Consider the following 15,178-nt stretch of genomic DNA (forward strand, 5'->3'; position numbering starts at 1 on the left):
AGATTGCTGAGGATCAGGAGCCGCCTATCAAGGCCCCCTTCCCCCAGGTAGTCCCACTGATGGCCTCAGGGATCTGGTGTTCCTGACGGGGGAGTCTGGCTGGCTTGTCTCCATGACTGTCTCTTGGAGTGCTGGGGCACACCAGGGCAGGCAAAGCGCAGAGGTAGGAGCTGCTGAGCAGCGTTTCTTAGTTTTGGTGCCATCAACCGGGCTAGTACTTCCTAAAATGGGACTCTGAGGACTTCTGCCAATCCTGGTACCATTCTTCCTTCTGGGGGATGTCCAGAAACCTGGGCACGCTGAAGGGATCTTTGGCAGTAAGTATTGGGGACTCAGTCCTTGAAATGGAGAAAGGAAACTTGGTGGGGAGGAAGGAACAAAGAATAATTTTGCAGTTGAGAAATTATTTTCTCCACCTGTGCCTGGGATTCCGGGTGGGAAAGAGGGAAGCTATTTGGAGTCTCTTGGTAAGAGACTCCCTTGGTGAATACAGGCATCTGAATCTGTGGCAACTGACTCCTTGCTGACGTTCTAAAAGGTTCTTGCTGGAGGTGCCTGGACCTAGAGCTCATGAAATGAACTAAGAAAGAGTAGTAAGCCCAAGGAAGTCTCCCATAAGAAAAACAGCCTGCTCCCCACAACACCAACTGTGTTAGCTTCCAGATGTTCTCATTGCAACCCCCACACCCATACCCACTGAGGACCCTAGCCTTTGGGGTAAAGAATGGTCTCCAGAAGTCCCTTGGAATGCTGAAATGTGAAGACTCACAATTAGCAGCTAACTGTACTGAGCACTGAAAATTAGTGGTTGAAAGTGAGCACTCAGGAGCCACACATTGTAGGTACAAATCCTGGCTCCATCCCTGAGTAGCTGTGTGACCTTGGGCAAATTCACATAACCTCCTTGTGCTTCCAATTCTTCTGTTTATAAAATGTGAATATTAAGAGTGCTTACCCATAGATATGTAATGAGGATTAAGGAGAAAAGGCAGCTCACAGTCAGTGCTTCATCCGTATTACTCATTGTTACGTCATGTTGCCCCGGGAAGTTTGACTAAGGCTTGTCAAACTGTGTTGCGTTAGTCTTCAAAGCAACCCTATGGGCAAATGAGGAAATCAAGACTCAGAAGTGCCTGGCACACCAAGGGTGGCCCAGAATTCAAAAGCCAAGCTATCTGATGCCAGAAATGTTGATCTCAATCATCGAGAGCCACAGCGCCTCCTGGAGGAGCAACCAAGCACAGCAAGGTTGAGTGACCAGAATAGTCTTAGAGGAGTGCGTCTTTCTCCCAGGAACCTCGTAGATGGTGTGGATAGAGGGTAGGGGTTGGTTTAGGGATTCGATGGTGAGTTGTTACGGGGTTGGGGATGCGGGCAGTGTTGGGAAATTCCTGAGCTACCTGAGGGCCACTACCTTTTGGGGACAGGTGAAGTGTTAAAGAAACAAGGTTCTTTAACTCTGCAGGGGTGCCCTGGGCTTGGAGAGGGGGAGCACTGGCTCCTTTAAGGCCTCGAGGGAATATATGTTCCCTTGCCTTAGAGCTGTGTCCCAAAATCAAAGTAGAATGCGAAGTGGAAGAAATAGACCACTGTACCAAACACAGAGATTGCCCAGAAAACATGAAGCGTTGCCTGTTCAGCTGTGGAAAGAAATGTTTAGACCTCAGACAAGGTAACTCAGATGCTTCCTAAATTTCCCAGTGCCCTCACCTCCTATCTCCACCCGCACTGCACTAACTCTGTCTCCTGGTTCACTAATGGTTAGTCTCTGACCTAGAGTTTAGGTACATCTTCTACTTGACACAAATCTGTCAGCCCTGGACTTGGGAGACACGGATTTTATTTCATTTCTTCCTCTATTTTGGTATGTGATATGAACAATGTAGTTCTCCTTTCTGGATCTCAGTTTCCCTTTCCATAAGACAGGTGTTGATATTGGACCACATGGTCTCTTGGCTACTCTTCAGTGATTCTTGAGATGCCAAGTAGTCACCGAAGTCTCATCCAATGCCAACATTGTGTCAGGTTATGTGATAGCTATAAGAGACAGGTATATAATCTGTATTTCCTGGCTTTTTTCTCCAGGCCTCTCTGTCTATATAAATCCAGGATGCCTTACCTGACCACCTTAGACCACCTACACTCTTTCTTCTCTGCTCATATTATTGAGCCGTAAAGAAGACCATCAAGGACTATTCATTCATTCTATTCATTCAACAAATATTGATTGGTGCCCCTGACAGCCACGATGGGTTCCACTTGCTCATTGTGGCCAGGAAGGTCAGAAAAGGTTTTTCTGGGAAAGATATCCATGATTTAAGATCTGAAAGATGAGTACTTAGACCAAAAATGGGAAGAAATAGCCTTTCAGGACAGGTAATAGCATGTACAAAGGCTCTGTGGCAGGAGGCAGCATGTTCAGGCCTAGAAAGGCTGGAAAGCAGAGAGTGAGCAAGAGATAAGAAAGAGGAAGCTGGTAGTGTATATTCAGGGCAACTTGAATCTGTACTCCCAAGTGGCCATCCTCAAGTTTTGGGCTCAAATAAACGCCCTACTTAATCATATTTTCTGAATCTTGTTACTTTAGGTTGGCATACCTTTCAAGACAATAACTAGGTTTTCAGTGCTTTGACAAAACCTCAAATGTGTGGCCTTCCAACCAGGCATCCGTGGTTTCATATTGTTCAAGCATTTGTTGCATCCCTATGGATTGCAGCTTTCTGTAAGTTCGCTGTTGCTGGACCAAGAAATAAGGCATACACAGATTTCTACAGAAATTGTAATTCTATAAGAGATTTTCAGGAGATGGGGAAGGCTGGTATCTTTCAGAGTGCAAAGTGATTTTGGAATTGAAATGATTTCTTTGGGTTAAAGTTTGCCACTGACTTGTGTTCCTGAAACATGAAGCATGAATATGTGGGCTGACAAATAGTCTCTCTTGATAAATAAACAAGTAACAAATTTTAAAAAGAGAGAAAGATGAAGCCGGGCTAGATGGGGGAAGGAGAGCTGGTAAGAGATCTGGTCTTGATTCTAACAGCAATGGATTAACCTATGTTCAAATCCCTTACCATCTGTGTGGTCATAGGAAAGTTATTTAGCCTCTCTAAACCTTAGTTTCCTCATCTGCATAATGAGAACAATAAGAGGACCTACTTTACAAGATTAAATGTTAGTAGATGTCAACTACTAAGAATAGTGCCTGACACTAATCAGTGCTATAATTGTTGTTTTGTCATGCTTCAGACTATGAGGTTCTAAAGAACTCTATTTGTACCTCATAGCACTATGGGCAAAATAATTGCTCAATAAATGCTTAAGATCAGGGTAGATTTGAGTTTCGGGGCTTTTTTTTCTGTGACTACTCCTGAAGCATCCTCTTTATGCCAAATTACCTGCTAGAAACTGCTGTATCAAGATGGCATAAGATGCAACTCCCTCTCAAAAACCTCACATTCTCATGGAGGAATCAGAAAATGTGAACAAGAAAGTACATGGAAATGATAAATGTGTGTGCAAGATTGAGAGGCAACAAAGAAAAGCAAGGAGTAAAGAATGAATCCAGGAAAGACTGCATAAAAGAGTCAATGTCTGGGAAGGGTTTTAAAGAATGAACAAGAGTGCACTTAGCAAGAGAGGTCTGGATATGTCAGGCATGTGCAAAGGCACGGGGTGTGTAAGAACATACTATTTTTAGAGCATAAGTGTGGGAAGTTGGGTGTTGGGGCAGCATAAGAAATAAAGTTGGAGAGGAGGAGGAGAAAATGGATTCTGAAGTCTCTCTGGGTTTGGTAGAACTTTATCCTGTGCCCAGCAGATCTGCCATTCTGGAAACCAATGTCGAGCAGATTGCAGAAGTCTTGGAGATCAGCTGGTGGCCTTTCATGGAAGTCCTTGCAAAAGATAATGATGCTCGAATTAAGAAAGCGGCAGAAAGGAAATAAAGGAGAGCTATTTAGGAGGCAAAATCAGCCAGATTTAGTGTTCAGATGTTGGGGAGGCAAGGAAAAAGAAGCCATGTGATGTCACAGCTGTTCCTTCCAACAGCCCTGTTAGGCGAGCACGTTGGGATTTTGCATTCTCATCTTACAGATGAGGAAGTCAAGGACCAGAGAGGTAAAATGAGTGGTCAAGATTCACACTGAATTGGGAGCAGAGCCCCGAGCCAAATTTGCTTCTCAGCGGAGACAAAGAGAGCGGTGGTCAGAGAAAGGGAGAGATGGACATACTCCAGGGAGACAGGCACCCAAACAGCTCTGTTCTGTGATCTCCCTGCAGGTATATGCAGTATGCCACAGGAGGCTGGCCCCTGCCTGGCCTCCATACCACATTGGTGGTACAATAAAAAAACAAAACAAAACAAAACAAAAAACCCTAAGATCTGCTCCGAATTCATCTATGGCCGTTGCCAGGGGAACAATAACAACTTCCAAACTGAAGCTATCTGCCTGGTCACCTGCAAAAAATACCATAAGTCCCGGAGGTCCCAGTCTCCTGTGCTCACCAAGGCCACACTGGGAGGTCTGGGTGTTGGCTGGTCTATTCCAAGACCTAGGTGGGCCTGGGAATGACAAAATCAGCTCTAATGCATAAGTATAAGTAGAAGGATATTTTGGGAAAGAGGGTGGGAAGGGAGGGATTAGTCAAAGGGATATTGGCAAGTACGAGGTGAGTAGTGGGTGTAGAGAGAAAACAAAAGTGTTGAAGTATCCCAGACCAGGTCAGATGGAAGCCCAGTAAACCCAGCCCAGCCCTGGGCACCATTCATCAGTCAATCATTATAGGCCTTTACTTCTCACTAAACCTTGTTGTTACTTCTCTTCCTTTTAAAGGTTATTTCTAACCAGGGCAACCACATACTTTATTGGCCAAACCAAATCACTTTTGAAAGTGTCTGAAGGTGAGGTGACATTAATTATTACACTGGGACAACAGGCATAAACTGAGACTCTACTGGACAAGTCAGAACCCATGATCATTCTAGGATCCCCCAAACTCACCTTCATTCCGTTCCTGCCCAAAGATATAAAAATGATCCCACCTCCTTTTTCCCATTAGGTGCAAGATTTGGTTCCTAATGTGGTCAGGGTCCAAGCATCTCACCCTTTAATCTTCTACCTCACAGGTTAGCCTTACTTTATACCATAAGGAGGAGCCTGAATAACCTCCAGGATTTGGATCATAATCCAGGCCTCTCTCCACGTGTGCCTGATTGATGCTCCAAATTGGCTTCCACGGGCCAAACCTTGGCTGTTGCAGAAACTGAACTCCAGGAATTGCTTACACCCTTTCTTCCAGTGTAGCATATCTTCAAACACAATGCTCTTCCCCTTGACCACTTCTCAGTATGAAACTCTATGTCTTCAACTTTCAGAACCCCCATTTATTCGTGTGAAGGCTTCAGTTGCCTTAATAAAGCGCTCTGTGGGGTCTGATTTCTCTGAGGCTGAATAATTCACATCTGCAATATGTTGATATTGACATATACTCACATCTCTCTATATGTAATTTTCAGAGAACAAGAAGCTATTGCACCTTCTGGTGACACCAGAAAAGGGAGAGAGTATGAAAATCCTGCAAATTTTCCTGTGGAAAGATAACTAACTCTTTTATTTAACATGGTGATCAAAATATGATATTTTAATTTTTATTACAGGTGAATTGGATAAAACATATACCCGAATGCTTGCAGCCGTGCTTGATGTCTGTAGTTCTGTTACAGGTTTGTGTCCTAGAAACACAGGAATTTTAATAAATTATCTTTTGTACAATTCCATTAAAAAAAGAAAAAATGCATGGTACATTTAAAATTACACATATTGAATTATCAAGTATATGCTTACTAGAAAAGAACTTCTGAACAGGCTTCCATAAGAGCTGATTTTTTTTTCCCACTGAAAATGTGATGTATCTGGCTGGGCTCAGTGGTTCATGCCTGTAATCCCAGCACTTTGGGAGGCCGAGGTGGGCAGATCACCTGATGTCAGGAGTTCAAGACCAGACTGGCCAACATGGTGAAACCCCATCTCTACTAAAAATACAAGAAATTAGCCAGGTGTGGTGGTGCGCACTTGTAGTCCCAGTTACTCAGGAGGCTGAGGCAGGAGAATTGCTTGAACCTGGGAGGTGGAGGTTGCAGTAAGCCGAGATGGCACCATTGCACTCCATCCTGGGCGGCAGAGTGAGGCTCCATCTCAAAAAAAAAAAAAAAAAAAAAAATGATGTATCTGTTATTTGAAAGAATGCTCCACAGGCTTATTTTCCTGGCTCCATACATTTCAAAACTTGTTTCTCCTCTACTACCCACAACCTTCTTGGGCTAAGAACGTTCATTTTACAGTGCAACCTCTAGTCCCATAACTTAGTGTCATAACGTCAAGGGAATCGGCCCAGTAGACAACGGGAGTATTATTTGCAGCTGCTCCTCCACCAGGACAGCTAGCAGCAACTTCCTACACATAGAAATGACAGCAAACGGCCTAAATATATTCTACTAACTCCAAAATAAATATATCCCCAACTCAACTTCCTTTTAATTTGCATGCCTAAAATGCTGGCAATCGCCCCAACACCACCTAACCCAGGAGAAGTGTGAAAGGTCAGAGTGGAAAGGGAAGACGGATTGGCTGATTATGGTTAGAATATCTTACTTTTGCAGATATTACAGGTCATCTGACCATGTAACATATAGCTAGAAGCACTTCCAGAATCGCTCAAGCAAGGACCCTGAGGCTTGGCTCCATCAGCCTCATGGTAAGTCCATCTCTGAAAGGGCCCATGGACTTGTTTTCTGGAGTTGTAGCAAAGGAGACAGTTCCATAGCATGGTGCAGAAATTCTCCAAAATTGAAAATAGCTGGAGAGAGGCATGAAAGGGAGAGATGAAGGAAAGCAGAGTAGAGTTAAAGAAGAAGGGAGAAGAAAGGGGTGAAGGAGGAAAATGGTGTGATGGTGTGACTGCTTTAAAGCAAGGTCCTACAATTCTTTCACTCGCCTTCCACCTAGAAGTGGGATCTATGTCCCCTCCTTTTGAATCTGAGAAAACTCTGTGACTCTTTGACCAAGAGAATAAAGCAAACATGATGCTATGTGACCTTCAAGGCTAGGCTAGAAAAAGTGCAAGTCCCACTTGATCCTCTTAGGTAGCTTGTTTGGGGGTAGTGGGAAACTGCCATGTAAGATGTCCAACTACTCTGAGAGAAGCCCATACTAGAGAGACCCATGTGGGTGCTGTGATCAGCAGGCCCAGATAAGCTCTGACTGATAGCCAGCATCAATTCCAGCCATGCAAATGAGCTGCTCAACCCAATAGAGCCTTCAGATGGCTGCAGCTCCAGCAGACGTCTGACTGCAACCATGGGAAAGACCCTATAAAAGAATCACCAAGCAGATTGCTTCCCAGATGGCTGACCCACAATATGAAATGGTTGCTTTAAAGTGCTAAGTTTTAAGAAAATTTATTCACAAAATAGGTGATCAAAGATGGAAAGGGGCTAGCTGCAGTGGCTCACAGCTGTAATTCCAAGCACTTTGGGAGTCCAAGGCAGGCAGATCACTTGAAGTCAGAAGTTCAAGACCAGCCTGGCCAAAACGTCAAAACTCCATCTCTACTAAAAATACAAAAATTAGCCGGGCATAGTGGCGGGCACCTGTAATACCACCTACTCGGGAGGCTGGGGCAGGAGAATCTCTTCAGCCCGGGAGGCAGAGGTTGCAGTGAGCTGAGATTGTGCCACTGCACTCCAGAGCGAGACTTGGTCTCAAAAAAAAAAAAAAAAAAAAAAAGATGAAAAGGGAGTAGAAGGAAGGATAGGGGAGAGAAAGAAGAAAGAGATGCCCAGAGGACTGGGCAAGATAAGAGGATGCCAGGCTTAAGAAGGGAATCTCACAGCAGGCAACTTGTCACCACAGCACACCAAGACTTGCTATCTCTTGTCAAATAAGTTTCTTGTTTAATATAACTTGAATCAAGGGGCTCTAAAGAGGCTGGAATTCACTTGTCGTTGATGCTGTTGCCATCTCTACTCCCCTCTCTTTAGAAAGGGCTGGTTAAACTAATTGTAGAAAACTCTAAGGAAGCTGCAAAAAAAGGTTAGAATTAATAAACAAATTTATTAAAGTTATAGGATACAAAATCAGCATACGAAAATCAATGGCAATTTTATACACCAAGAACAATCTCATTTCCATTAGCAGCAGCAACAACAAAACACTTAGTAATTAACTCAACCAAAGAAGTGAAAAACTTATGCATTGACAATTATAAAACATCGATGAAGAAAATTTAAAAGACACAAATAAATGGAAAGAAATCTCAGGCTCACAGACTAGAAGAATTAATATTGTCAAAATGTCCACACTACCCAAAGCAACCTACAGAGCACATGCAATTTCTGCCAAAATGCCAATGGCATTTTTTTACAAAAACATAAAAAGCAATGCTAAAATTCATATGGAACCACAAAAGACCCCAAATTGCCAAAGGAATTTTGAAAAAGAACAGAGCTGTAAGCATCACATTTCCTGATATCAAATTACACTGCAAAGCTAGAGTAATCAAAACAGTGTGGTACTGGCACAAAAACAGAAAAGCAGATATACAGGCCAATGGAACAGAATAAAGAACCCAGAACTAAGCCCACCCATTTGTGGTCAATTGATCTTTGACGAGGGTGTCAAAAACACACAATAGGCAACAGAAGATCTCTTTAACAAATGGTGCTGGGAAAACTAGATATCCATATGCAAAAGAATGAAATTGGATCCCTATCCAATACCATATACAAAAATCAACTTAAAATAGATTAAAGTCTTAAACGTAAGACCTGAAACTAAAATTCTTTAAAAAGTCTTGAAGAGACATCTGCATTTCCAAGTTCATTGAAGCATTATTCATAATAGCAAAGATATGAAAAAAACCTAAATGTACATCAGCAGATAATGAATTTAAAACTGTGGTGTGTGTATGCACACACACATACATGTTATACACATATATACAATGTATATATACATTATACAATATTTGTATGCATTATGTGTGTACACACACACAATAGAATAGTATTCATCCTTTAAAAAGTAGGAAATCCCATCATTTGCCACAACACAGATGAATCCAAAGGACATCATGCTAAGTGAATTAAGTTGGACACAAAAAGACAAATATTGTCTGATCTCACTTATATGTGGAATCTAAGATAGCCAAACTTGGGCTAGGAGTGATGACTCACGCCTGTAATCCCAGCACTTTGGGAGGCTGAGGCAGGAGGATTGCTTGATGCCAGAAGTTCGAGGCTGCACCCTGGGTGACAGAATGGGATCCTGTCAAATAAATGAATGAATGAATTAATTAATTAATTAAAAAAATAGTCAAACTCATAGAAGCAGTGAGTAGAATGGTAATTACAAGGAGAATGTGGTGTTGCGGGGGGGAAGGAGAAAAATGAGAAAATATTGGTCAAAGAGTACAAAGTTTCCATTTCAGTTATGCAAGATAAATTAATTCTGGAACCTAATGTACAGTATGGTGACCGCAACTAACAATATTGTATTTCATACCCGATATTTGCTAAGAGGGTGGATCTTAAGTGTTCTCATCACACAAGAAAAGGTTAACAATGTAAGATGGAGTATATGTTAATTTGCTTGAGTGTGGTGATCATTTGATATCAATATAGGAAGTTGCACGCTTTAAATATATATAATTCCTATTTGTCAATTATACCTCAATAAAGCTAGGAGGAAAAAAATAAAAACTCTTAGAAAAAATGTAAGAAAAAATCATCTTTATATTGATTTTGGCAATTATTTTTTGGACATGACATCAAAATTACAAGCAACAAAAGCAAAAATAGACAAGTGGGATTATATCAAACTAAAATCTTCTGCACAGCAAAGGAAACAATCAACAAAATGAAAAGGCAAGCTACTGAGTAGGAAAAAATATTTGCAACCATATATGCTGTAAAGGATTAATATCCAAAATATATAAATAACTCACACGACTACTATTCAAGAATACATATCAAGAATACAAGTAACCTGATTAACAAATGGGCATCCAACAATTCTTGGGAAGCTGAAAAAAAAGGGCAAGGAACCTAAATAGCTATTTCTCAAAAGAAAAAAATTTAATGGCCAATAGGTATATAAAAATGTGCTCAAGATCTCTAATCATCAGGAAAATGCAAATTAAAACTACAGTGAAATGGTACCACACCCTGTTAAGATGGCTATTGTAAAAAAGACAAAAGATAAGTATTGGCAAGAATGTATAGAAAAAGGGCACCCTTGGATACTGTTGGTAGTGAGATTGTACATTGGTACAGCTATTTATGGAAAACAATATGGAAGATCCCAAAAAAATTAAAACTAAAACTACCATATGATCCAGCAATCCCCTTCTGGGTATATATCCAAAGGAACTGAAGTCAGGACTGAGAAGAGAAAACCGTGCTCCCTTGACTTGGCATCATTCATGGCAAGTACAGAAACAACCTGAATGTCTGTTGACAGATGAATAGGTAAAGAAAAAGGCTGGGCATGGTGGCTCTCACCTGTAATCCCAGCAATTTGGGAGGCTGAGGTGGGGGGATTGCTTGAGCCCAGGAGCTTGAGACCAGCCTGGGCAACATAGAAAGACCCCCATCCCTATAAAAATTTTTAAAAATTAGCTGGGCATAGTGGCATGTGTCCGTAGTCCCAGTTACTTAAGAGGCTGAGGCAGGACCATTGTTTGAGCCCAGGAACCCCTAGGCCACAGTGAGCCATGATCGCACCACTGTACTCCAGCCTGGGTGACAGAACAAAATTTTGTCTCAAAATAAATAAAATAAAATAAAATACACATATACATATTCAATGGGATATTATTAGCCTTAAAAACTAAAAAGGAAATGTTGCCATTTGGGACAACATGAATGGAACTGTAGGATGTTATGATATGTGAAATAAGCAAGACAAAGAAGGAGAAATACTACATGATCTCACTTATATGTAGAATTTAAACATTTTTACATTAAATTGACAGATAAAATTCATGTATTTATTGTGTATAACACGATTTTTTCCCCTCCATACTGCTTTTTGAAATAACATGTTTTGATACACACACACACACACGCACACGTTGTGGAATGGCTAAATCTAGCTAATTAACATATACATTACTTCACTAAGTTATTTCTGTGGCGAGAACATTTAAAATCTACTCTCTTAGCATTTTTTAATAATATACAGCTCCTAGATGCAGAGAGTAGGGTGATGGTTGCCAGGGGCTGGAGGGAGGGGGAAATGGGGTAATGTTAGTCAAAGGGGATAAAGTTTCAGTCATACGACATGAATAAATTCTAGAGATATAATGTGTGGCATGGTAAGGATTGCTAACAATACTGTATTGTATACTTAAATTTACTAAGAGAGTAGATCTTAAATCTTCTCAACACACAGACATACCACACATACATACATAGTTAACTATGTAGAGATTATAGATATGCTAATTAGCTGAAATGTGATCATTTTGTAATGTGTACATATATCGAAACACCAAGTGGTACACCTTAAATGTATACATTTTTTGTATGTCAATGATATTTTAATAAATATGTTAAACATTTTACAGCTAAGTCCAAATAATTACTGATAAAATGAGGTTTTTCCTTTTTTCTTTTTTTTTTTTGAGATGGAGTCTCACTCTGTTGCTGAGGCTGGAGTGCATGGTGCGATCTTGGCTCACTGCAACTTCTGCCTCCTGGGTTCAAGCAGTTCTCCTGCCTCAGCCTCCTGAGTAGCTAGGATAACAGGCATGTGCCACCACGCCCAGCTAATTTTTGTGTTTTTAGTAGAGACGCGGTTTCACCATGTTGCTCAGGCTGTTCTCAAACTCCTGACCTCATGATCTGCCCGCCTCAGCCTCCCAAAGTGTTAGGATTACAGGTGTGAGCCACCGCGCTCGGCTGAAAATGAGGTTTAATGCAATTGTTTCAAAGTAACTCCCCAAATAGATAAGACATAATGTTTTTAAAGTGTTTGACACAGTATGAAAGAAGATCAATAGTATTCTGGAATTAATATTCTGAGTGATTACAGTAAAATTGTGCCAAATGTCTTGCCATTAACAAAAAAGTCGATGGTGCCTGCTTCTGGTGTAGAAGGAGAGTAGGTGAAGATGTTAAAATCCTTGGAAGTGGGGGGATCAGGTCAGGTTCGTGATGAAGACCCTGAAAACGCTGCTCATTTGGCAGTTTTGCAAAGAGTCTGTCCAGTCACATTGTCCCCATGTGTGGTATCTCCCCATGTTGACATTTGCTCTTGCCTCCATACCTCTGTGAGAATTGGTCTCTTCTCCTGGGACACCTATCCCAGTCCTGTGCATCCTTAAGATCCATACCAAATTACTAACCAGTCGTCTTTGGTCTGCATCCTATGGGAAAAGCACGTGTCTGGGAATAAAGAGATCCAAATCTGAATCCCAAATTTACCCCTGGGTGAATGTACACTGTGGTTGGAACAGGATAGGGTGGAGGGATGCTCCTCTCAGGGCCTCAGTTTTGCATTTCTAAGATGAAGACGATGGACTAACGATGTCACAGTGTAGTTCTAAATTTGAGAAAATATGGTAGCTCAAGGACTTTGCCAAATCTGATAAGAACCTGGTGCTTGTCCTTTTCACCGGCACTCTTCAATCCTTGATTGGGGTTGACATACATGAATGAATGGAACAGAATCATTCTGTCCCCGACACCCATGGACCAAAGAGGCCCTTGGAAACATTCAGAATGTGCCGTGTGGTGGACAGTATCTGCTTGACGCTCTGTTCAAGAATGAACTCAGAGCCCTCAGGGCTGAGCTCTGAGAACCCCTGCCTTGAAAGACCTCAGGGGGGCTGGGTATGTTGGGTCTCTTTATCACTGACTATTTGCTCATGACTCTGCCCATTAGATCCCAGAAGACATCTCAAGTGGAATCTTCAGGTGTTTCCCATGGTACCATGCATATCCAGGACCTCTCGTCTTCCTCTCCTTCTTATTCTCTCTTTGGAGCTGTCTCCAGAGCCAGAAATGCCCAGAGGAAGCTTAAATCATTCGGAAACACAGGGAATGTCTAAGCCGAGGGGCCTAGAAAAACTCCAGTAGCCCCAATCCCTCTCTTTTTAAAAACACATGCACAAATGGAAGCTTCTAGCAGCGGAAATGGACTTGTTTAAAATCACACAGTAGGCCGGGTTTGGTGGCTCAAGTCTGTAATCCCAGCACTTCGGGAGGCCAAGACGGGAGGATCACGAGGTCAGGAGATCGACACCATCCATCCTGGCTAACACGGTGAAACCTCGTCTCTACTAAAAAATACAAAAAACTAGCCGGGCGAGGTGGCGGGCGCCTGTAGTCCCAGCTACTCGGGAGGCTGAGGCAGGAGAATGGCGTGAACCCGGGAGGAGGAGCTTGCAGTGAGCCGAGATCCGGCCACTGCACTCCAGGCTGGGCGACAGAACGAGACTCCATCTCAAAATAAATAAATAAATAAGTAAATAAAATCACACAGCAAGTAAGTAGCAAAACAGGAGCTAACCACGTCTGAAGGGTGGCAAAGTGTTGCCAGATCCCACGGACTAGTTGGAAATCAGGATGGATATAGTGACTATTTGTGATTTTAATTTTTAATGTTCAGTATCTAAATCTAATTCCTACTAGGACTTGCTACTAGGGAAGAGTCTTGGTGGGAGTTAAAAACCAGTATTCCCAGTACAAGAAATGAAAGAGCCAAGCTTTCACTCAGAGACGATTTAATATGGAGAATTGGTTACATGAGTATTAGAATCCCTCACTCCTAGATTTGGGAGTATAAAAGATTTGGCGTTACCAGAACCCAGGAGTCAAGACAAGGGGCCCAGGCACACATAGCGCTCATACCTCTGGGGGAACAGAGAGGTGGAAGCTGTGACTGGCACTCTGTCTTCTAAAATTTCTGTAGCCGGTGTTGAGACCTCTGAGGGATCAAATGGTGCTTGGTCCACTAGGTGGTCCACTAGGTGAGGAGGCATGGCCAGCTGCATCTCTGAGGAGGTACCGTGCAGCTGGTTTGAAGAACCAGAAGCATCCAGAGCCTGGAGGGGTAACTGCTTCCCCCACCACAGATTTGCCTGTGTCACTTCCGTGGCTCTCATTCCCCCAACCCCAGGGACTTTCATAAAGATATCAGTGGTGGTAGCAGTGAGGGTTGGAGGAAGTTGTCTTACCCAGAGGAACAGAAGATGCAGCAAAACACTGTAGACCACACCCCTTTCAGGATCGAATTCCTTGCCAGCACCTGTCTCTTGTCAGACCAGCTGCACTTCACAGCTGAAACATGGGGAAGGGAGAACCGAGACCACCTAACTGTCATTGAGACCTGGGTTTTGTGTTTGGAGGGAAGTTTCTACTCCCCATTCAGTGAGCTTTACATTTCAAAATCAACAAGTACTGCTACCTGGGCTGTCCTAAGATATCTCAGATGCCGTGTAACAACAGCAGACGCTGAAGAAAATGGGCATGCATTTCAGTACTTGTTTAATACATTGTCTATCATTGATAAGCCATGGATTTCCTTTTTTAGCCAAATCACCTAAGGCAGTAACTCACTAGTACCAGTACACCAAGAATTCAGATTCTAGAGCCTTCCCAAAAAACTAAACTTTATAAATAAATAAAGCTCTCAAGGTAAATCTTTTTTGTAAATTCTATATAATGTTCCTTTTTAAAAAAAATTTTTACTGTGCATATTTAAAGTATACAACATGATTTTTTAAGATTCAAGGTAATTCTGATGCCCTGTAAGTTTGGGAACTACTAGTCTAATACTCCTGATTTAATATCACATTCCTGAAAAGTATTATTGAATGTAGGTCACATCACTTCTGATTCATCACACTTTTGTACATTCTTGCTTCCTTCTGCTATTAACTTTTGTTCTAAAGACCCATCCTTCTTAATTTACTATTTCTGCTAAGTACTGTCCAGTAGAGAGTGCATCATTCATGATTCATCATTGTTGTCCTTTTGCTCAGTTTTCTCTCCCTGCTATTGATTTCCTCTTTACTGCCTACTTTAGCATATTAATTCATCAAGCAAAATGAGCACATCTTTGGTGTTGTTTCAACTCAGCAGTAAAGTAAAAGGAGGACATGGAGATGCCAAAAG

General features: G+C 42.0%; 1 protein-coding gene across 1 annotated transcript; it reads left to right on the forward strand.

The window, feature by feature from the left end:
• The first annotated feature begins 226 nt into the window (after positions 1–226).
• On the forward strand, positions 227–2,043 carry LOC105496535 (WAP four-disulfide core domain 6). Its single transcript, XM_011767031.3, is given in 2 exon segments — positions 227–317; positions 1,541–2,043. Coding segments are annotated over 2 exon segments (243 nt in total). The 3' UTR covers positions 1,693–2,043.
• The last annotated feature ends 13,135 nt before the right edge of the window (positions 2,044–15,178 follow it).

The sequence above is a fragment of the Macaca nemestrina genome, chromosome 15 (genome assembly GCF_043159975.1).
Source record: "Macaca nemestrina isolate mMacNem1 chromosome 15, mMacNem.hap1, whole genome shotgun sequence".
In the NCBI taxonomy this organism is placed as follows: Eukaryota; Metazoa; Chordata; class Mammalia; order Primates; family Cercopithecidae; genus Macaca; species Macaca nemestrina.